Raw genomic sequence first — 25,502 nt, 5'->3', positions numbered from 1 at the left:
ACTATACTCACAAAATGGTATAAAAAACCATCATCATGAGACAGGATCCTAAATTATAACTCCCTCCACTGTTTTAAATTAAAAATAAATGTGATATACAACCTAACAGATAGAATTGTTAAACTTAGCTTCCCTCGGTTCCACTGTGAATGTAAAACATTAGTAAAAGATATTTTAGTTAAAAATCAATACACTACCTTTCTAGTAAATAAATAAATTAATGATAGAATTTTAACATATAGGAATGAAATTGAACCTGTTAAAATACCGTTAAATTATACAGAGGTATTACATATGTGGAAGGCATCACTAACAAGCTCTCTGCCATGGTAAGGAATAGAACTGCAAACTGTGATATACCGATTGTGATAGCTTTAAAGTACAAGAACAATTTGATAAATCTAATTTTTTTTTGCCTTATGATCTTTGCATATTAGCTATGACGAATTCTTATATATGTTGTTCAAATTGGGGGTTATCGGGAAAAAAGGGCCAGAGGCGACGGTGGGAATCGAACCCACGACCGCGGCGTGAGAGTCTCTCATGCTAACCACTCGGCTACCGCGGTCCCCAAATCTAATTTTTTCAAAATTGTAATCCAAAGTGCCAAAACAACTGTGTAGTAATGTTGTTTATAAAATGTAGGTTTTCAGAAAAACGTTTTCTTTATCGGGCCAACGTTTCGATCTTTATTAAGATCATCTTCAGGACCTGGGATTTACAAACATTGTTTAAATTTAACAAATACATGTAGGACGTGGAAAAAATTGAATTTATACAATGCAAAAAAAATATACGCAGAAAACAAACACTTTGATTGAATATAAAAAATCTCAAATATCGAATCTCACGATTTCCGAATAGTTATATTATATATTTATGCATTAAATAATGTTTAAAAATAAATCTCAACCGTATTCTTATAGATGCTAATTCATGTAACCTAAGAACAGATACATCAAAAATAAGTGAAATTTATAGTTCTATCCTTAACCAACAGCTTTAATATTATAATATGTACCTGATCGTTTATATGTGATAATTAATGATTATTCAGAAATCGTGAGATGCGGTCTGGTGTGATGTAGGTTTCTGAAAAACGTTTTCTTTATCGGGCCAACGTTTCGATCTTTATTGAGATCATCTTCACAGGGCCTGGGATTTACATACATTGTGTAAATTTAACAAATACATTTAGGATGTGGAAAAAAGTGAATTTACACAATGCAAAAAAATATTTTTTATATTCAATCAAAGTGTTTGTTTTCTGCGTATATATTTTTTGCGTTGTATAAATTCACTTTTTTCCACGTCCTACATGTATTTGTTAAATGTAACCAATGTTTGTAAATCCCAGGCCCTGAAGATGTTCTCAATAAAGATAGAAACGTCCGCACGATAAAGAAAATGTTTTTCTGAAACTTACGTCACACCAGACCGAATCTCACGACCGACTCGTTGCGGCATTTCATGACATTAATTGTAAGGTAATAAAACTTTATATGGTGAAATTTGATTATGGTGCTTAGTATGGCATGCAAGGTCGGACAGAAAACAGCGTTTTTAAAAACTATTAAAATAACGAAAGCAAAGGCCAAAAAATCAATGTCTGTTTTGAAATGTTAACTCTCAAAAAATATTATAAAAATTAATAAAGCCAGTATCCCGTATCCATCCATTTCTAGTTGTAACATTGAAAATAATTATATAGAATTTTACAAATAGCGTAATAAACCTATAGAAAAATAATTTCTGTGGGATTTTCTATACGCAAAAGTAAGATATATAGGCTTAAAGAAATAATGCGAATCCTGCACATGGTGCTCGGAAAAAAAATTATTCTAGAGATTTATTTCCTTTCAAAATCACTAAAGATTTCTCGTTAAAGACCAACCGTCCGAAGAAACTGTTAAAGAATGTTCTATACAAGTGCTTCGACAATTTGATCGCAACTTGAGCACCCTCGAAAACCTCATCGATTGTGACCATATTATAGGAGGACGTTCTTTAAGCCAGAAACACACTTCCCTGATGCTACACCATGCGACGCTACCCTATGCTACCCGACTCCGATTTTCCATAAGATTGTATTACCATCGTGCACATCTACCCGATGCTATGCCACGCTAACCTACCCGACGCGATCCCCACTGTCCAGATTTTCGTCGGGTAGCATCGAGTACAGTCGAAGACAAAAGAACCGGACAGTCATATTTTTATTCAGACTACATGTATTATTGTCGTTAGATTAATTATAACATACTTATTTTAATATAAACCAAATTAACTGTGATTAAAAATTAATTACTTTTTATTTAAAAAATTAATTTTAATGGTTTGGTAGAAAATTAATCAAAACACCGGAATACGATTTTTTGATATAACGAATTTAACTCACAAGTTATTGTACTCGCTTCGGCAGTACATATACTAAAATTGGAACAATTTATTACACGGTTTTGCTCATAAAATTTAATTAACAATTTATTTCATTGTTTTGCTCGTAAAATCATACGATTTTCGTCGGATAGCATCAGAACAGGACAATGATATCTTTTGTAGTTTATTTCAAACTAAGTATATGTAATTTTGTCGTTATATTAATTACAACATGTTATTTTAATGTAAACCAAATTAAACGAGATCAAAAATGCATAAGTTTTTATAAATATTGTTTAATTATGATGGTTAGGAGAAACTTTATTTAAAATAATTAAGTTTAACAAACCATTTATTAGATGGTTGTGCTCATAAAATTTAACTAACAATTTATTACAAAGTTTTGCTCAAAATAGTGCATTAAGAACAAAAGATGCGTTGCGATTGTGATAGTGATTATTGTGATAAACGCTGTGGACTGTACGCGACGTGTGCTTGGGTCGGAGAGATGTGCACACCCCACCAAAACGTGGCAAGGCGTCGGGTAGCGTCTCATAGCGTAGCATCGGGTAAGTGTGTTCCCGGCTTTACTCTCCTCCTGGGTCCTACAGTCTTATAGTTAATTATTTGGAAGAGGATTGTTCTAGTACTAGCCCCGAATTGTTAAAAAATTTAATGGTTACATTTCTGATTCCAGCACAATTAACATACGTATCGTATTGTCCGATAAGTTTATAATTTATATCGGTAGGGTCGGTCACCGTTTTTTTTTTTTCGTTACAACCTGGAATCATTAGTTTTGACAGTCAAGTAGAGGCACCCATGCAGGAACGTTGGCGTGACCACCACATTGTAAAGCAAAAGTTTATTAGCCGGTGACAGACTGGACTGTTTTGTTCTTGTTCACTTAATCAATAACGGGGTGTGAAAATGAGACGATCCATTATCGCCCGGTATTTGGTTAAAATTTACAAGAAAAAGGTTGGGCCCAAGGAACGAGTCTTCAGGAACACCAGCAACCATGTGCTCGTTTGAGAGACTCATGCTCTTTTCATTAGCCGAACAATTTACCTAGACGAGCAACAAACAAATCATAAATCAATATTATTGCTTTACATAGAATTTTTCCCATGAATACTATGAATAAATTCAGAAATCGACCTTAACTGTCCAACCGGTTTATTGTGTAGTGACGAGCTTTCCACTTTGACGCCAGAGTCGCTAAGAAGCAGTAGCAAGTAGTAATTAAAGAATTCTTCTATAGGAATCGTGTTTTATCAATTTATCAGACTTGCTAAAATGGAAGAAGGAAAATGTTGCGCCACTTAAGAAAGTTATGCTGATATGAAATGATTGCAGCCGAAACGGAAAAGACTCGTGTCAAACTGTCATTATCACAAAGATCATAGAAAGTATGATTCATATCTTATTTTACATTCAGTTTTTATCCCATTACGTCGGCGTCATGGACAAGCTAGTTTTCAGACTTATACGGATTGATATGCCAGTGTAACTGAGCAAAACGTGACGAATATAACTTCTTAATTATGCAAAAATATTTCATGATGTACCTCCGGGCAACTGTTGCTAATTAAATTCGAAGAAGAGTTATTGACCGGAATTTTCACCTGTTAGTTATGAATTTAGTTGGTCCGATTTATTTAATTTCATGGGTGAATTTCATTCGAATCGACGGCGATCCTTGATTGCACGCGGTCGAAAACGACCGCGTCGAATTCAATCCAATTTACAAAACCTTAACATATTAAAACACAACCAGTACAAGGGTTCATTAAAAACTACATAATAGTCACAATTCACATGACCTTTTAAACGGTCACTTATTCTGAAATCATCAAAACTGTGATTCAACTTGAATCACCAAAACCGCTACACGTATTTTCCATATTAAAAAATAATTTTAGAGCTTCCAAAAAGGACAGACGAACGAACTAAAGTACCAACTGATTTTCTATCAAGTTGCGACAATATATTCCATCACATTTCTTTAAACAACATTGAAAATTGGCGTGTTTATAGCATCATGACTTCATTAATAATTGGCTTCACTAAATTATTCTGATCAGTTAGCCAGATATAGAAGTAATTTGTTTTGTGCACTTTCAAAAATCAATAAATTATGGGCTCGATAACAGGAAAATAATAAATAAATAAAAAATACTGTGGCAGTAGACTAAAGTAGAACTGAACGAATAATCGAGTCAAGTTCCATGGAATTCTGGTTTTTAGGAAAATATTTAAGTTATCTTTAATGCTGTATAAAACTATAACGTTTCGGGCCTCTCCGCCTCTTCAGAAAAACGTTTAGCGGGGAACGCAACCCTATTCTATGCTACGCGATCCCCACTGTCCAGATTTTCGTTGGGTCGCATTGAGTACAGTCGAAGACAAAAGAACCGGAAATTCATATTTTTATTCAAATTATATGTATTATTGTCGTTATATTAGTTACAACATACTTATTTTAATATAAACCAAATTAACCGATATCAAAAATTCGTTAGTTTTTAATTTAAAAAATTAATTTTAACGGTTTGGCGGAAAGTTTATCAAAACCCGGAATAACTTTATTTAAAACAATTAAATTTACCTAAGAATTTATTACTTGATTGTGCTCATAAAATTTAACTAACACAATTTATTACAACAACAATTAATTACACGGTTTTGCCCATAAAATTTAACTAACAATTTATTTCATAGTTTTGCTCATCAAAATGTAACATTTTTCGTCGAGTAGCCATGATGCCACGCAACTCTACCCTACTCTATGCTACGCGATCCCCACTGTCCAGATTTTCGTCGAGTAGCATCGAGTACAGTCGAAGACAAAAGAACAGGACACTCATAATTTTATTTCAAACTACATGTATTATTGTCGTTATATTAGTTACAACATACTTATTTTAATATAAACCAAATTAACCGATATCAAGAATTCGTTAGTTTTTATTTAAAAAAATTAATTTTAATGGTTTGGTAGAAAATTTATCAAAACACCGGAATTCCATTATTTGGCATAATGAATTTGATAAACATAGTACCCAGTTTTGCTCATAAAATTTAACTAGATTTATTTTATGTTTTTGCTCATACAACTAAACCATTTTCGTCGAGTAGCGTCAGAACAGGATACTCATATTTTTTGTAGTTTATTTCAACCTATGTACATGTAATTTTGTCGTTATATTAATTACAGCATTCTTATTTTAATATAAACCAAATTAAACGAGATCAAAAATTCATGAGTTTTTATAAGAATTATTTAATTATGATGATTAGGCAGAAAATTTAACGAAACACCGGAATAACTTTATTTAAAACAATTAAGTTTAACAAACATTTGTTACATGGTTGTGCTCATGAAATTTAACTAACAATTTATTACACGGTTTTGTTCATAAAATTATATCTAACTATTTATTTCATGGTTTTGCTCATAAAATTACACCATTTTCGTCGAGTAGCGTCAAAACCGGAAACTCATATTTTTTGTAGATTTTTTCGAACTATGTATATGTAATTTTGTTGTAATATTAATTACAACATGCTTATTTTAATGTAAACCCAATTAAACGAGATCAAAAATTCATGAGTTTTTATAAGAATTATTTAGTTATGATGGTTAGGCAGAAAATTTATTGAAACAACAAAATTGAAACAAAAATAACTTTATTTAAAACATTTAAATTTAACTAACGATTTATTACATGGTTGTGCTCATAAAATTTAACTAACAAATTATTACATGGTTTTGCTCACAATAATGCTTTAAGAACAAAAGAGGCGTTGCGATTGTGATACTGATTTGTGATACGCGCTGCGTGTCTGTACGTGCACACCCTACCAAACCGTTACAAGGCGCCAGGTAGCATCGGGTAGCGTTGCATCGGGTGTGTTCCCCGCTTAAAGAGTGGTCAACAGGTCCTCACATTTTTTGTAGTTTATTTCAAACTATGTATATGTAATTTTGTCGTTATATTAATTGCAACATTCATATTTTAATGTAAACCAAATTGAACGAGGTCAAAAATTAATAAGTTTTTATAAAAATTATTTAATTATGATGGTTAGGCAGAAAATTTAACGAAACACCGGAATAATTTTATTTAAAACAATTAAATTTATCTAACGATGTTACATGGTTGTGCTCATAAAATTTAAGTAACAATTTATTACACCGTTTTGCTCAAAATAATGCATTAAGAACAAAAGAGGCATTGCGATTACGATACTGATTATTGTGATACCCGCTGTGTGACTGTACATGGCGTGCGCTTGACGTCGCATAGATGTGCACACCCTACTAAAACGAGACAAGGCGTCGGGTAACATCGGGTAGCGTTCCATCGCGTAAGTGTGTTCCCGCTTTATTTTAAAAAAAAGCCTACATTGAAGCCACATTTTCAGTTTACAGAAAAAAATGGGTGAAATTTACTACTTTTAGAAAACCAAAGGATAACATTACACAAACATGTACAATGTTTTCCTCCAAGGTAGGCAAAATGATCTCAGATACTCATCCCCAACGACTCCAAGTTTAAAATTCTACACATCGAAAACATGCGGACCGGTGTGATCGTAGACGACCAACAATATTACTATCCCATTATGAAATCTTTTGGAAGGAAAACGTCGAGAATTGAATTCACTCGTGTAAAATGAACAAGTGTTTCATTTGTAGTCAGATAACAAAGAGGCCAATCTACATGAATGCCGGGGCTCATGTTGGGTTATAAAGGCTCGACTATGAAAAACCAAAGCATTTTGTTTGTGACCCTAATACTTCACCACTGTCACACAATTTACATCTAATTGTAATTATCCGGAAAATTAATATTTATTAGGATTTACCAGGCTTAAGTTCTAAATAAAACCGTAAATGAAACTCGCAATAAATTTCTTGGAATATTTATCCTCGTAATTAAAATTAAAAATAAAACCAGACATATATTTGATTTCATTTTTTATAATTTATTTTATTTATTATTACCCCTTAAAATTATCACTTTTTCTCACGTAAATAACTTCTGGGCTGAGTTGCGACTACTATATTTCAGTTATTTTATATATTTGCATTATTTATAGGTTAGCCTTATTTCATAGGTTTTCATTTTAGTTATTCATTGAACATAATCAATTTATCGAGGTCTCTTTTTCCCGCCAAATTTCGCCCTTATTTCAAAATAATAAAACTTTTGTTTAACAATTTAATTCACAAACAATCCGCCTCGTCTAATTTTTCTCGGAGGGACACTTTAACCTTTCGACTCCATTTTAATATATTCAATGACCAGAGGAATGAACAATGCGTCTTTCGATTGTTGGTAATTGTAAGGACGATTTAATACTTGACGAATCCCTTTTGAAAAGTGGTTTAACGGCTAAGTATAACATAATTCCATAAGTTTGGTCGTTTCCTATCCTCACCTTTCAGGTCTCTCATTCAAGAATTCTCGACATCTCAAGTGCCTAAGGTGGACGCGTCTGAAAAAGCAGGACAGCTAGGATATGGAGGCCCAGATAATCGGAAACGACCAAAATCAGGTTGATCATTCCGCAGGCACCGAGGAGATAAATGAGGTGGCCAAAAGGCCATCCACAACTGGATCTGAGTATTGTGTATTGTGCTCCTCTATATTTTTTTCTTTTTTATAACTCACTGACCAGCTCAGGCTTTAATCTCCATAGCCTTGCCAACGGCTCCTTAGCACTTGCGGCTTTTCCTCTTCCAGCTGGAAGAATCTTCACATACACTGAACCTCAGAAAAAACATAGAATGTGTTCTGCGGTCTGTTCTTCTCCTGGCAGTATCTAGACAGTATTTCTTATGTCTCCTATCCGGTGCATATGACTTATTAGGCGTGTCAAGTCAGGAGTCCAACCAGAATCCTAGATCTGTTGGGGATTCCAGCAATTACTTTTTAACTCTTACAGAAGGCTCTTTTATGTATCTCTTCGTGTGCCTTCATTAAGGATCCATTTTTTGGATGTATCTTTTTTTATGGCAAGGTGCTAGGCCTCAGTATGGTTCGGGGCCAAGAGAATTCATATCGGCTCCTTTTATGGCCAATATGTTCACTTTCTCATTGCCTCTACGTCCCAAATGTCTAAGGACCTATGCCACGGACAGGTCACTGTCTGTTAAGGATTCTATACAATTCCATACGCTTTTTGCCTTTACTCACGAGGCTAAAGCCGGGAACACACTTACCCGATGCTACGCCATGCGACGCTACCCGACGCCTTGCCACGTTTTGGTGGGGTGTGCACATCTATCCGACGCAAGCACACGTCGCGTACAGTCCACAGCGTTTATCACAATAATCACTATCACAATCGTCTTTTGTTCTTAATGAACTATTTTGAGCAAAACCTTGTTGCTAAAATTGTTAGATAAATTTTATGAGCACAACCATCTAATAAATTGGTTGTTAAACTTAATTGTTTTAAATAAAGTTACTCCTACCTATTATAATTAAACAATGTTCATAAATTCACTATTTTCGTGGTCCGCTTGACCAATTAATACATGACAATTAATTAAGGTTTTTAGTTGAGATGAAAAAAAGCTAATGGCACGAGAGGGTAATGTATTAATTGGTCAAGCGGGCCACGAAAATAGTGAATTAATGATTTAAAAATGAAGTACACTTCACTAAAGCTCTCCGTGGTCATTTCATTTGTCGCCGAGAAACCAATCCGATTACACGACATTTGAAAAATAGCAAAAGGAGGGAAAACTCATAAGGTGGGGTTGAGATGGGGAGTTGATGTCCGAGTGGATCGAGGTCACGATAGCTCAAGTGGTAGAGCAGCGGCGTATCTAGCCGAAGGTCGTGGGTTCGANTGTTCTGATGCTACCCGACGAAAATGGTATAATTTTACGAGCAAAACTATTAAATAAATTGTTAATTAAATTTTATGAAAAAACCGTGTAATAAATTGTTCCAATTTTAGTTTGTAGTTTGTATAAAAATATGAGTGCCCGGTTTTTTTGTCTTCGACTGTACTCGATGCGTCCTGGACAACAAATCTGGACAGTGGGGATCGCGTAGCATAGAGTAGGGTAGCGCTGCGTGGCATCGGGCAGATGTGCACGAGGGTAATACAATCTTATGGAAAATCGGAGTTTGGATTTGCTTCGGGTAGCATCGCATGGCGTAGCATCGGGTAAGTGTGTTCCCGGCTTAAGGCCTTAAGTGCCACCTGACTGCGCACCTGCTTTTCAATTCCGAAGTTAACAAATCGCGCGAGGTTTATAGAACATTAATTTGGAAGAAATAAGCGTTTATACCCTTCACCATAAAACTTGTTTAAGGAACTGAACGATTAATGCTCACTAAGTATACGACTAGCAGGTAATATAGAACAATAATTCTTTTATAATTTGCTAATGGTTTAAATCAAAAATGTGACGAATGACTGTCGGAGAGAATTTTTTTCGTTTTTTAAAGTGTATTCTTGTTACTGATAACTACTTATACTGAGGGAAAGACTATTAATTTTATGTAAATGGAACACATCTGGACTGATATTTACTTTTTTAATAATAGTTAACGTTATCTTCTATATCTCGAAACTAGATCAACAGATTAACAATATGATTCCATTGTTCTTTTTTGCAAACCTTATAAGCAACAATCAAATTGTGTACAAAAAACTGCACGATCTGACAATGTTAATTAAATAGAATACTTGGTGAAAAAGTTTAAATGTGAAAGTTGAGTGTATCGATAACCTTGAAGAAGGTGTGAGTGAATTTGATTAAATCTATAAAGCGAAACGTTGTTAGAGATAAGCAGCTTGGGGTGAAGAAATATTTCGTGATCATAGTGAAGTGGTCAATTGTGAAAAATTCCAAAAAAAGGGGATAAAACATTCGAGAAAGCCGGCTTTTCAACGGCTATGCACAATTAATCTGCCACCTTGAGGATCTAATGAATTGCGGAAATTTAGTAAAAAGTAAATTGCAATTGTGAGGATGGGGTCTGAATATAAAAGAAAGCAGTTTGGGTGGATAAAGCAATTCGGAGGTTTTTACCTTTGTGGTGAGGATAGATGGTCGGCTGCTGAATGTGCGCTACTCTCGGCTTCCTGTCGCCATTCACCGAGTACAGGAATCTATCGAGTCCTATAAACCAATATGACGTCTAATAATTCCCTTTTTCACTATGCAAACATTTATTTATTTATTTATTTTTTTTTTAGTAAGTAAGAGAAACAAATTGAACCTACTGTTAAAGATTAAAATAAAATGTTCACAAATTCTGGTATACCCGATTGCATATGAACATCTAACAACACTATTACCATTAATTTCACTAATTTCGTGGTCCGCTTGACCAATTAATATATTACAATTAATTAGGGTTTTTAGTTGAGATAAAAAAGTCAATGGCACGAGCGGGATTCGAACCCGGCTGCTCGTCCATTGGAACCGAACTACGACGGCCGTTCAACAGCCGAACTATTTGACCAAACAGACGATCGGCAATATAGCCGAAAGCCTCGTCCACTGTAGCCGATTTTCGCCAGTTCACGACACAGCCCAAATGGATGTAGAAGATTTGTTGCTGCTTGAAAATTCTTGGTTTACATACTAATGGGATGAAAGAAATAAACAAAAATATTGGAAGTTCCATTTCTAAAGCTATCCTTGACCACAGCTTACGCTGGACATCTCTCCGATGATAGAGTGGATCACGCATGTTCCAAGAGTCTGCTCCTCAACTGCCCTTATCAATTTTTCGCAATCCATCGAAATGAAAACGAAACGAAAAGGTAAGCCAAAAGGAAAGAACGGCGTTAAACAATGGTGAGCGTTTGATGTCACGTGGTTGACAGTGGAAGTCGAAGTAACAATAATCTGCCACCTCGAGGAACTAATGAATTGCGGAAATTGAGTAAAAAGTAAATTGCAATTGTGAGGATGGGTTCTGAATATAAAAGAAAGCAGTTTGGGTGGATAAAGCAATTCGGAGGTTTTTACCTTTGTGGCGTAAATCCATTCGGCCGAATAGGACTGGAAAATCCAACTTTATTTGGATCGGAAAGTGCTTACACGGCCCAACACGACCGAACGAATTGGTTCTAATGGACGAGTGCGCATTCGTTTCTTCGCTTTTGGATCATCCGGCCCTATTCGGCCGTTGCACGAAAACGGCTCCAGTGGACGGCCTACCTCAGTGTCCGAGTGGTAGACAGCGGCGTATCTAGCCGAAGGTCGTGGGTTCGAATCTCGCTCGTGCCATTGACTTTTTATCTCAACTAAAAACCTTAATTAATTGTAATTACCATTAATATTTAAATAGTTGGAAAAGCTTTCGCAACATACTGCATCTCTAAAGACCTCTTACCATCAGACTACATATTTCGAACACATTTATTTAAAATCGCGTCTCAACGAGTCACTAACAAGATAGCAGCATAATTAACCGGTTAATTATTTCTCCAAAATGTATAAAACTATATTAAAAATATTTAAAAAAAATATCCATTATAAATTAGAAATACGTTATTATAAACCACTCTTTCGATTCATTTTTTTAAATTATGCTAGTGCAACGCAGGACTCAATTTTATATTTTAAAACTTAGCTAAGTTCGCTAATAGCTCCTGGTGCGTGACATTGCGTGGTTCAAAATGAAACTAATGATAAAACCTAACGCATGGAATTACCATGATAAAGTACAAAAAAATCTTGTTTTTCTCTATCACTTGCTCGTCACACCCCACCCTCATCCACAATGAACGTTTTATTTTTATTAATTTTCATTGGTTTTTTAAATTTTGAAGCTGACGTGTTAACGTTAAAGAATCGACGGCGTTGGGGAGGAATTTTTTAGGAGGTAAAGATGGCGCCCCCATCACTCACGCATTAAATTCTCCGAATTTTAATCCCCGCAGGACTTAACATAAAATCTTGGTTAAGATGAAAAAGTTATTGTCACGAGCGGGATTCGAACCCGCGACGTTCGGCTCGATACTCCGCTGCTTCAACCATTTAAACTACCGCGACCTATCCTGATAGGTCAATTATGACCGCTAAACCTACAAGGATGATTAAAATATATTGTAATAGTTTCAAAACCGAGCTTACGCTTACAGGACTTATTAAAGAATATAACTAAATATTTTTAACGTAATAAAATTCAAAATTTAGCTAAGGCCCGGCGATCAATGGATGACGTCAGAGATGAGAAAGTGAGGATCTTATTTCCCATTCTATCTGAACACTCTCCGACAACTTTATATTCCAACTCGAAGACTTTCATTATCGTTTATGAACTTTTATTATGAGCTAAATAGTGAAAATTGGATAAACATAGTGGCTAATGGGGACTCATATTCCAGAAGATATTTCTGACAGGGTCGACGTGAAAATTTGGAAATTTTTGTAAAAATAAACTATTGACTATGGAAATCAAATTAAAAAATTATTACTGAGTACAATATGCCAATTCTATCGGAAATATTATTGATTCTAAAAATGAATTCTAGAATGGGAATTGGAAATTGAAAAGTTGGAAAAGCGAGAGTGGGAGTATGAAGAGCCCTTACTTCTCACGCACCAAAATATTTTCTACAATTCTCACAGAATTCAATATGAAAATTCCATATTTTTAAAACTCGTCCAAATCCAAATATATATAAAAAAATAAAAAAACATATAGTATATTAAAAATGTGTTACCGTTTGAATGAGCAGGAGGAGGTTCCGGCCACAGCCTAGGGGGCTTTGGTGGGCTACCAAGCATCCCTTTACTGCACCGCTCTCCTGAAACAGAAAACAAATATGTAAGATAAAGAATTCATTAAAAAACATTAATTTTACCTTGAATCACAAGTCATATTTACAGAAATATATTATACCAAATTACACACATATCGTCCCAAAGAAGGCCACCTAACACATGCGTTTGAATTAGTTAACTAATTGTTTTATTATTTATCCAAATAGTTAACGTTTTTGTTCAAAACCAGTATTACCATTGTCGTATTATCTTGCCAAGAAGAAGATTCAGAAAATTTGTTTTATAACGAGTTTTAAACACAAATAAGTTGGGTTGGTTCTCTGGAATCGATTAGAGATAAAAGCTATGCTGTGTCTCTGTAGAACTTTGAAAGTGATTTGCAGGTCGGGGCTGCTCCACAGGGGCAAACTTTGAGCTTAATACGGCCAAACTGAGAATAGATTGAAAATTAACACACAAAAAAGCCTTAATTAAATAATATCAATAATTTTTATAGAAAAATACTTAAACTCTAACTTAAAAAAGCCAGAAACTAGAATTATTGAAATTAAACTTTGACCACGCCCAACGTAACACCAAGCAACTTAGACACGCCCACTTTAAAACATCATACGTGATTAACCTGACGTTTTTGAAAAAGCAAGTCGTGGTGATAAATAAATAATATAACAATGCTAGAAACGTAGAAAGTAAACGGTGACTGTGCCCAACTTATAACATCAAGTAACTTAGCCACACCCACTTTAAATCATTGTACGTGTGATTAACCTTACGCTTTAGAAAAACCAAGTTGTGATGATAAAAAAATCATATAATTTTCTAGTAAATTAGGTGGCTACAATAAAATTGAAAAAATAATAAACTACATAAAGGGCCCGCTTTGCAAGCCTGTTTTCCATAGACCTCGTCCAATACCCTGATCAATTAGAGACAAAGTTTCAGAGGACTTGGATAGGCTGGTAAAAGAAGGTCAGTTGGAGCCGGTAGAAAGTGCTGACTGGGCATCAACTTTTGTTTTAGTACTTAATTCTAGTGGCACTATCAGAATTTGAGGGGATTACGAAGTATCATTAAATAAACATTTACAAACAGATGGATACCCGTTTGCAAAAAAAATCTGAACTATTTTTTTTCTTTAAAAAATTGCCGTTTTCAGTAAACTAGATTTATTGGGGGTAGGTACCAGGAGAATTGGATGAGGCTTTAAGAAAAAAATAGTAGTTATGAAGCACAAAGGGTTGTTCAAGTACCGAAGATTACTTTATGGAGTATCTTCAGCCCCTGTTATATTTATTAGGGAAATGAAACAATTATCATTAAATGTGCCAGGTGTCATTTATTTTTATATATTTTTATAGGAGGTATCAAATTTGATGATGCGATAAAGCGGAACATTTGGAAAGACTAAACATGGTTTTGTCTAGGCTCAAAGAAGGGGATTAATGTTATCTAAAGAAAAGTGTCAACTTCTCCAAGATTTTGGGGTATGTGATTTCTGGAGAAGGAATTAAAATACTAGAGAGTAGAGTAAAAGCAATAAATGACGCCTCTGTCCCTAAAGACTTAACACAATTAAAATCTTTTTTAGGAAACGTGAACTAATACACCAAATTGGTCGGAAATATTTCGAACATGACAAGTCCACTGTATGACTTGTTTAAATTCAATACTAAATTTCTCTGGGGAGAAAAACACACAAAGGCTTTTGAAAACATAAAAAATAAGATTTTCGTTTAAATGTTTAATATATTACGTCCAAATTTAAATTTTTTGTCTCAGTAGACAGAAGTACGTATGGTATCGGGGGAGGGGGTTTATTGCCCATTAACTATCAAACGGATCAGAGGTCTATTGCTATTTGCTGGAAAACCCTACCCATGAAAAACGACATGGTCAGACAGACAGATTGCCTTGGCGATCGTCTATTCAGTTCAATTTCTTTTGGTAGACGGTTTACCTTAAGGACAGATCATAAGCCTCTTATCACATTTTTCACCCGTAAAAGGCAATTCCAAATGTAAACAGATTACAACGGTATGCTGTATTTTTGAGCGCATTAAATTATAACACAGAGTTTTTTAAAAATAAAAATAATGTTATTGCTGATATGTTATCGAAATTGTAACGAACGCTCCACGACTAAAACCGGATAGATAAAAAAATCCTATTTAAATCTTAGTTTCTAGTTCTAATTCAAAAATAAAAGAGGAAACTCGAAACGATGTAATTTTAAACGAAGTAATTTCTAAATTGAGAAATGGCGATTGGCCTAGCAATATTAAAGAAACAGCTTTGGATTTGCTACCTTATTTCAGGACAAAGGATGAATTACATACACAACAGGATGTCGCGGCCACAGTTGTACCAACCTAATCAAGTTCCACAATAATTAAATAATTACACTGCACACACCTTGGTATTGTAAAAATGAAATTCTTGGCAAGATCAATAATCTGATGGTTCAAATTGGATAAACAATGAATAACTGGCCAAAACATGCGAAATTTGTTTTTTTATTAAAGACATTACTGACGTGCAAATAAGGGACCGACCCACAAAATTCATGTAGATTTTCTTGGATCTTTTAAAAGAAAAAAAAATATTGTTATCATCCATGGTTATTGTAAGTAGATTTTTGTTAAACACATGAAAAATATAACGTCTTACAGTACTATTTCCATCATCAAAGAAATTTTTTTCAATGGGACCGCCTTGTTTGATCATTACTGATAATGGGAAAGCTTTTTGTAAGGAGTTTTTACATGATTTAGGAATTAATCATATAACGTATCCAAGTTAAGTAATGATAAAGTGTTACAGAAGTACAACATCCATGGGGAAAAAAACAACTGCAGAGAAGCAATTAAGCTCCGTTATTTTTCAGGAAAAATTATGAAGCCACCAAATTCAACCAAATATGGAAAACTGCGTTTCGTTTTCAGGGGACGACTTCATAATTTTAGTTCCGTGTTTCAGTGAAATGTATTGATGTTAACATTGTTAATCAAGGTGCACTGTATTTTTACTTAAATTAAGAGATTATTGTATAACTTCTTGTATATACGTTTATTGTGTTCAATACATATTGTGGAAAAGACAATTTACTTCCTACCCATCAACTTATTATGGAGGAGTTCGACAAAATCAGAATGGACCCTACCAAAAAGTTATATTTTGTGTATTATTTTATTGTTTTTAAAGTTTACTTGAACGATTACCTTGTAATTAAGTGGAGGAGTGTAGTGTTTGTTCTTAATAAAGTGAGCTAAGTAAAGGCTAGAGGGTGTACTATTCAGGTATAGGACTGGAGATTATACCTACTGCATCGGTTGATTTTGAAGCTTCGACTTGTAAAGACGTTTGTTTGAAGTGTGTTTTTCTTGGTCACCTTGAGTAATAACTACTTAAATTTATATGGAGAAAAAGAAAAGAGTAAAAAAAAAACAAAAAACGATACTGTAAACCGACATTATACGTTCCAGTTAATGAAAATTTATGAGTGGTTTCCAATTGATTAAGGCTTTGGTTGAGATAAAAAAATCAGTGTCATGAGCGGGATTCGAACCCACGATCTTCGGCTAAATACGCCGCTGCTCTACTACGTCAGCTATCGTGACTTCGATCCACTCGGACACTAACTTCCCATCTCAACCCAACCTTTTTGAATTTTCCCTCCTTTTTGCCATTTTTCCATTTGGTCAAGCGGACCACGAAACCTAATGTAATACGCAAAAATGAAGTATACTTCACTAAACTCTCCGTGGCCATTTTATTTGTCGCCGAGAATCAAATAGATTACACGACATTTGAAAAATGGCAAAAAAGGAGGGATAATTCAAAAAGGGGCGTTGAGATGGGAGGTTAGTATCCAAGTGGATCGAACTGGTAGAGCAGCGGCGTTATTTAGCCGAAGATCGTGGGTTCGAATCCCGCTCCTGACACTGACTTTTTTATCTCGACCAAAGCCTTAATAAATTGAAAAGAATTTATTTGATCAAGCGGACCACGAAACCTAATAATTTATGAATTTATGAGTAGTGGGTGATATTAACAGTGACTTTTAATTAATGATTATTTGGAGATTCTGAGAAGCGGTCTGGTGTGACTTAGATTTACAAAAACGTTTTCTTTATCTTGCCAACGTTTCGGTCTTTATTGAGATCATCTTCAGGGCTCAAAGTGTTTGTTATCTGTGTAGATGTGTCATTACTATGTGTCTTGTTAAGAGTGCCATTTATGAGTAGTTTCAATTAATTATTCTTTTTATGTAAGATCTTGGTTGAGATGAAAAAGCTAGTGTCACAAGGGGGATTCGAACCCGCGCCACGTATTGCGCAGAAGGTCGTGGGTTCGAATCCCCCTCGTGACACTAGCTTTTTCATCTCAATCAAGGCCTTAAATAAAAAGAATAATTAATTGAAATAATTGATATGGCCAATTAGACTACTAAACATAAATGGATTAATTTATGAGTAGTTGATCGTCCTGATCCACCTATTCTCGCTGTATCGCGTTTCGTAAAAAAACCAAAAAAAAACACTTTTTCTTCAGTACTGCGAGAACAAGCTGACCATATACAGCCAAAAATTGTATGTTTTAATCGTTTAATTTTTATTTGTGTTTTTAACCAATTTATTATCAATGTTCTAATTTTGTCTCAATGAGTTATCAACTAGACTAGAGAGAGGTATGAGGAAATCCTGGCAATTTCTTGGCAATAAATTCACCCACAGCGCTGCGGCCAAACGTTATTTATAACCGGCGCAACATGTTTAAATATAGGCTTCCCTTAATTAAATATCCTCGGATGAAAAGGAGGTGGCAAGAGGGTGTTTTTCTTGAAGCGTTGTTTCCGTTGTCTAGCGTCGGTCTGCCAAGGCGAAAAACTGCAAATGGAAAGTGGAGGCCATCGGATAAAGATCGGAGTTTTCGGCCTGGCGGAGGCACGTGTTCTAACGAGGAGACGCTTGGCGCATAGTAAGCCAAGACAGAGATACCTCCGACCAATCAATCTCACCCCCCAAACTCATGGGAGTTTACTGCCGATCCGTCCGAAACCCCCAACTGGCGAAAAAAGCCTCTTTTACGCTATATCGTAGGGAGTTTCATTTGTCGAATGGTTTTTCCCTGTGCCTGCTTTAATGGAACAATCAATCCAAGAGTCACCCCTTCCCCAAGGGACTTACATCAACTCCAGCTTGGAAAATCAATTGTACTCTACTTTGCGAATAATTGTACAAATAATCATAACTAGTTAACCTCTACCAAAAATTATGGGGTAATTTAACTATCTGGAAAAACGTGCAATATTTTTATGCAATTGTTTAATCCTTCCTATAATTGTTTGTCTCGTTAATTTATTGGCAAAAACATTATTTTTGTGTAAATCGAAACATTGCGTTAAACATGGATAAATAAACAGATAAATACTTGATAATTGGATATTAAACACATTCAAAGGTGAGACCAAATAGAAAAAGAGTCAGTTTTTTCGTAAAGCTTTCGAGGAATGTATCATTATAATCAGGACTATCTATCATTATTGACTTGTAAAAAAATTAAATTAATGACACATCTGTTTACAATTTTGAGGTGGTAAGTGCATGAAATTTAACATCAATAGGGCATCATGACCAGTCTATTCTTAAAATCATAATTATTTAGAAATCGTGAGATGCGGTCTGGTGTGATGTAGGTTTCAGAAAAACATTTTCTTTAGCCTGATAAAGAAAATGTTTTTCTGAAACCTAAATCACACCAGACCGCATCTCACGATTTCTAAATAATTATCGATTAACGGTCATTAATCACCACATACTTAAAATCATACTAAACCCAATTCTACAAGGTGTCCTTTTCCATTTCTCTCTTTAACAGTTAACGTTACGACAATAAATAAATAAAAATAAGCTTTTCATATTTTTAGAGTAGTTATTCTAATTGTAAATGCGCCTTAGCTGGGAGCGTACAAACTTGGTGCAAACGTAATGCGGAGTTAGATAACCATAGATGATCATAGATCATCATCATATCATTATCATATCGTATTAGATAATCATCTTTTTTTTAATTGGGTTTATGCTGGCATATTACCCATGAAGTTTTCTATTTTAATTTTACTGTCGTGCGGGATCGGCCGACCAGAACCAGGCCCCGCCGCGCGCCCGCACCCACTCACCCAGCTCAATCCTCTTCTAAATTTTCATGGTTGAAGATAATCAAAAAGTAACGTTTATCGACTTTAAAAATCCATAGATTATGTTGAATGCTGACGGATTGTTGCTTATTAGAACAGATTCTAAGTTTATTGGTTTGTTTGGGACTGCTCAGATTTTTTAGCAGTTTATCTCTTTCATTTTCGTATTCTGGGCATTCAAAAATTATGTGGGAAGGATTATCATAGATCATAAAAACATAAACAACTTTTGTTTTACGAAGTGCGTAATTTTTGGTTGAAAAAAATGCAATTTATTATAGTTTAGATGTCGCCTATAATATATTTGTAAAAAGATTTTCCTTCCGCCTCTGAGTTTTATGGGTCTTATTTAGTATATTTTTTCTTTTATTGATTTTTACGTGTGTGAAGCAATTACAACGGTAAAAATGCTGTAAAAACAAAATTGACATGGGAAACATGTGAGAACTCATCCAGTGGTGAGCCTCCGTTAGAAGAAATAAATACTGACCACTTTTGCTATTTTCTTGGTCACTACGTAGGGCTTGGCTTCAGGTGGCTATCGGCGTTTCAGTCGACGGGGAGGATTACCTGGGATGGTAGTGGAACTGAGCTAACAGGCCAAGCCATTGGGTTGTGTGGAAAGGGATTGATGGAATTTTTGGTAATAGTTTTTCCCTACTTCTGGAAAAAAGGGAATGTTATGGAGGTTAATATATAATGAGGAAGGTTAACAATTTTTCTTAGGACTTTTGATTGGAAACTTTGGATGCGTTGGAAGTTGGAATGTTTGGTTGACCACCAGAGTTCGATACCACAGAAATCCACGAGATCTTTTATAATTATGTGGAAGTGTGGATCGTCTGTCGAATGATGGTGATAACAGTTTGTAACGTATGTACATTTAGGTTTGATTTATGAATCTTTGTGAATTAGGATTTTAGTTATGTTTTATATGTTTGTACATGTTCGCATATTAAAATATAAATCTATTATATTTCGTGGTCCGATTGACCAAATAACTTTTTTCCTGATTATACGACATTTGAAAAAATGGCAAAAAGAAGGGAAAATTCGGAGGGTTGTAGGTTGAGATGGGAAGTTGGTGCCCGAGTGGATCGAAGTCACGATAGCTGACATAGTAGAGCAGCGGCGTATTTAACCGAAGGTCGTGGGTTCGAATCCCGCTCGTGACACTACCTTTTTCTTTTCAACCAATACCGAACATAAAGATTAATTAATTGAAAAAAGTTATTTGATCAATCGGACCACAAAATAAAATGGATTTAATAAGTAAAACGAAGTATATCTTCACTAAAAGCTCTCCGTGGCCATTTCATTTGTCGCCGAGAATCCAATCCTGATTACACGACATTTGAAAAATGGCAAAAAGGAGGGAAAACTCGAAAGGTTGTAGATTGAGATGGGGAGTTGGTGTCCGGGTGGATCGAAAGTATGATAGTTCAAGTGGTAGAGCAGAGGCGTATTTAGCCGAGGGTCGTGGGTTCGAACCCCGCTCTTGACACTGACTTTTTCATTTCAACCAATACCTTACATAAAGATTAAATAATTAAAACATAAGTTGATATTGTTTTGTATATTCGTCTTATTATTTATGCATGTCTTGTGACAAAAAAAAATAGGTTTTTATAATATTAATATTATTGTAAGAGAGGAAAGAGGTTTTTTTTGCCTCAAAATCAAATTTTTATTTTCTCGCCTCGATCAGCTTGTAAGGAAGTATGTAACCAAGTTATAAGATGGATAAATTTTTATTAATTGAAAATAACCAGTGTACGTAGGAAATTGGTGAAAATCAACAATGAGTGTTATTATTAAGTGTATTTAGTGCCGGGGATTAAGCGATAACGCGATCGCTTGGACCGAGCCAGAGGTCGCCGAGGAGAACAGTGCGGTAAACACCTACGAGTTGGCAACTGATAGAGATTCTCCGGAAAACTGCTCGTCCGGATTTTTCTTCGTGGGTATTTCCATTTTTGGAATTTCTACCGGGCGCCTTCCTCACCAGACCACGGCGACGAGCGAGGACTGTCCGTTCGTGGTTTTCTGAAAGGATATAGAGGCGGCCCCGATTCTCCGGAGATTTTCTCTTTTTTTGGAGCGGATTTCGGCAGGACTGGAACCCAGGAGGACTCGGCGGATGGTTGTGGCTGGATCAACGATTCCCAAGTAAAAGTGTTGGTTTACGGAAAAAACTGCATGAAGAAGGAATTTTTGTTTGTTTTAATTTTAATGATTTATTATTGTTAATTTAGGTTATTAAGTTTTAATTTTTTTAAGTTAGTCCAGATCTGGTTTATGGTTTATTTTATAGCTGATTAAGGAAACAAAGTACCTATTTTAATTTAATCTGTTTAGGAATAATAAATCCCCCCCATTGTTAAGTGGATTCTCATTTTTATTTATTTTTTCTCTCCTTCCTTATTAATCTACTTTTTTTGTTTGGCTTGATTATTTTGCATGGCCAGGTACCTCGTAAATACATAAGTAATCATTTAAGCAGAGGGAACTAGAATGCGATAAGGAGAAGGTAAGGTTGCTGATCAGGACCCGCCGTGTTAGGCTGGCTTTATCCTGGCCCAAGCCTAGTGGCCTAGCCTGGAGTGCCCCCCCCCCATGGCGAGTGTCTGCCATGGAATAAAGTAAATCATTTATTTTTTTATAGAAAATATTATACTACTTTCCTCTCATATATTTATTTATTTATATCAAATTTATTTGGAGTATAAACAAGAATATACTTTTAGTTAGAAGAATTCCCTATTACTCTGGACGCATAAAATGGAGTGGCGCCCAACTCACCAATATATTTCTTTGGTCTTTAATATTTCTTTTATTTTTTTATTATTTTTTTATTTTGTAAATTGTCCCTCAGTCTTACCCCCCGACGAGCTATCGGGATAAATTTTGCTCTGACCCGAAGTAATTTTGGGTGTAACAGTCTTCTTGAATAACGTTTTTTTATGTATAACTGTTACTTGTGAGTAATAAATAAAAATCCATCCATGTAATTTTGTATAAAGGTTTCGATCTGAAAAACAGACCTATACTTTGTATTGAATTGAATAGGGGCTTTGGAGGAATTAAGTACATTTTGAAATATGCTTTGATATTCTTACTATTCTCATATCCATGTTTTGCAATAAAAAAAGGAAAAAATTTTTTTAAAAACAGCGATGCTTAAGAACAGCCTTCACAAGAACACCCAATTCCTGTAAGATTTACCTTGTATTTTAAAATATGAATTTTTTAAAAAATAATATTAAAAACTACATGGTTAACAATATCTAAGTTAAGTGATACTGAATAAAAAAAGTAATCTAATTACACGGTCTAACTCATAAATATATATCATGCTACTCATCATACAAAATCCTCCGGTTTTGTTTACTGACAACGTGTCGGAAAACAGTTACTATGCATTACATTTCCCGGCTCGACTCTGTTTAATATAGCTTTCGAAGAATCGTGTACGCAATTTCGGGCTCGGTTAAATCTCTGGTTTAATTTAATTCAGCCAACGAGTCAAAATTATTTATTGCAGTGCGCCTGCATTTACTATAACTGCTATCACAACGATAACAAACATCTTTTTATTAATTTTGTAGAAATTATTCGGAGATCGTGAGATGCGGTCTGGTGTGACGTAGGTTTTAGAAAAACAAATACGTACACACAAACTAATACAAAAACGTTTTCTTTATCGTGCCAACGTTTCGATCTTTATTGAGATCATCTTCAGGGCCTGGGATTTATAAACATTGTTTAAATTTTACAAATACATGTAGGATGTGAAAAAATGAATTTATACAATGCTAGAAAATTTTGGATTAAAAAAATGAATTTATACAATGCTAGAAAATTTTAGATTCAAAAAAATTAAATAAAAAATGAATTTATACAATGCTAGAAAATTTTAGATTAAAAAAATTAAATAAAAAAATGAATTTATACAACGCAAGAAAATTTTATAAAAAAAGAAGCCGATTTCTCTCTCTCTCTCTCTCTCTCTCTCTCTCTCTCTCTCTCTCTCTCTCTCTCACACACACACACACGCACAAATCTAAAAATTTTAGCATTGTAAATTCATTTTTTAAAATATAAAATTTTCTATCATTGTATAAAACATTTTTTTAATCCAAAATTTTCTAGCATTGTATAAATTCATTTTTTATCTAAAATTTTTAGCATCGTAAAAATTCATTTTTTTTTAATCTAAAATTATCTATCATTATACAGGGTGAATTGCTACTCGTGCTACAAACTTCTCCAGTAGATTCTTCACCCTAAAATGAACAAAAAAGTTCATATTGTCCATGGTCCGATTCTCAACCATTTCAGAGTAATTTCGCTTTTTATCGATTTTGAAAGATATCACGTCCTGGCGTCGGAAAATCNTTAAAATTTTTTGGCATTGTATAAATTCATTTTTTTATTTAAAATTTTTTGGCATTGTATAAATTCATTTTTTTTATTTAAAATTTTTTGGCATTGTATAAATTCATTTTTTTATTTAAAATTTTTTGGCATTGTATAAATTCATTTTTTTTATTTAAAATTTTTTGGCATTGTATAAATTCATTTTTTTATTTAAAATTTTTTGGCATTGTATAAATTCATTTTTTTTATTTAAAATTTTTTGGCATTGTATAAATTCATTTTTTTATTTAAAATTTTTTGGCATTGTACAAATTCATTTTTTTTATTTAAAATTTTTTGGCATTGTATAAATTCATTTTTTTCAGACCCCACATGTATTTGTAAAATTTGAACAATGTTTATAAATCCCAGGCCCTGAAGATGATCTCAATAAAGATCGAAACGTTGGCACGATAAAGAAAATATTTTTCTAAAACCTACCTCACACCAGACTGCATTTCACGATCTCCAAATAATCACTGACTAACGGTCACTAAACACAACACATTTTGTAGAAATTTAACAACCCATGTAAAGAAGAGGACGTAAACATAGTAAGTTACAAAAAGCTCGAGATAATCCATCTAAAATAACGTGAAAATAACTATGGTGACGAAGTATCTTTTACCTCTATCATGTGATGGCGAATGTGTGTTCACTCGACGGATTTCGTTTGCGTGGACTGCCTCTAAAACGAAAAAAACAATGTTAAAAAGGGGACAACGAGGGGAGGAAAGAAAAAAAATGAATGGTGAATATGTGGTACACTGGCTTGAGTCATAATTACTGACCGTAGCGTAAAGGATCACCGTGTACTGAGGACCAAGTCTGTGAGTCAACAAAAATGCTACCGTGCCCAACAACGGAACGTGAGTCAAACAAACAAGGTCAAAACCACTCTAACGAAACCTCAACAACGTAAATTTTCTCTAAAACAAAATTACAGGTATGTTTATTATCTTGAGATGTGTAATAAAAGGAAGAAAGTGTTTTTGATATACCACCAGATGTGTTAAAGGTACTACGCGCAAATTTAGTGCTATATTTTTTTACCGCTGGTCATATTTACAAATATATTTCCAATTTACTATTGAATGTGTAAAAAAAAATCTCGTGGACTGTGGATGTATTTGCCATGTCCGTCTTATTTGCCACACATAATCGTTGCTGAACCGGCATAATTTTGTTCCCTTCAGCTAAGGTGTGACACGTTCATGAAAATTAAAAGTTTCAATCAACAAGATTTTTCTTTTTCTTTTAGCTTTTTTAATATTAGGTTTAGGCGAAAAAAAATCGTGAACCATGAATAGATGAAACTATAGATGATAAGTATTTTAGTTTATTTTTTATTAAACCCATTATATTTCAAGGTCCAATTGACCAAATAACTTCTTTTAATTAATTAATCTTTATGTAAAGTATTGGTTGAAATGAAAAAGTCAGTGTCACGAGCGGGATTCGAACCCACGACCCTCGGCTCAATCGCCGCTGCTTTAACCACTGGAGTGTCACGATAGCTCAAGTGGTTAGAGCAGCGGCGTATTGAGTCGTGGGTTCGAATCCCGCTCGTGACACTAAATTTTTCATTTCAACCAAAACATTACATAAAGATTAATTAATTGAAAGAACTTATTTTTTAAGTTTATAAAAAGGTTTGGCATTATTACCTCATAATTTCGTTAATGACGCGTCAAAATTTGTTGAACCTTCGTCGCCCATTACGAATTCTTT

At 34.4% G+C, this 25,502-nt stretch overlaps 1 protein-coding gene across 1 annotated transcript in view; it reads right to left on the bottom strand.

Annotated features, from left to right (window-relative positions):
* LOC106673135 (F-actin-monooxygenase MICAL3) overlaps positions 1 to 25,502 on the bottom strand; it is a 73,008-nt gene that overhangs the window by 39,084 nt on the left and 8,422 nt on the right. Inside the window, exons 2-4 of the mRNA XM_014405133.2 lie at positions 24,400 to 24,459; positions 13,096 to 13,179; positions 10,445 to 10,534 (exon numbers count right to left, since the gene is read on the bottom strand). Coding sequence (XP_014260619.1) covers positions 10,445 to 10,534; positions 13,096 to 13,159 — 154 coding nt within the window. The 5' untranslated portion in view covers positions 13,160 to 13,179; positions 24,400 to 24,459. The remainder of the gene's footprint in view (positions 1 to 10,444; positions 10,535 to 13,095; positions 13,180 to 24,399; positions 24,460 to 25,502) is intronic.

Source organism: Cimex lectularius, unplaced genomic scaffold (assembly GCF_000648675.2).
Source record: "Cimex lectularius strain Harlan isolate CLEC.00 unplaced genomic scaffold, Clec_2.1 scaffold341, whole genome shotgun sequence".
NCBI classification, from domain to species: domain Eukaryota; kingdom Metazoa; phylum Arthropoda; class Insecta; order Hemiptera; family Cimicidae; genus Cimex; species Cimex lectularius.
Note: the sequence above shows the minus strand (reverse complement) of the source record. Positions and strands in the feature narration are given on the sequence as shown.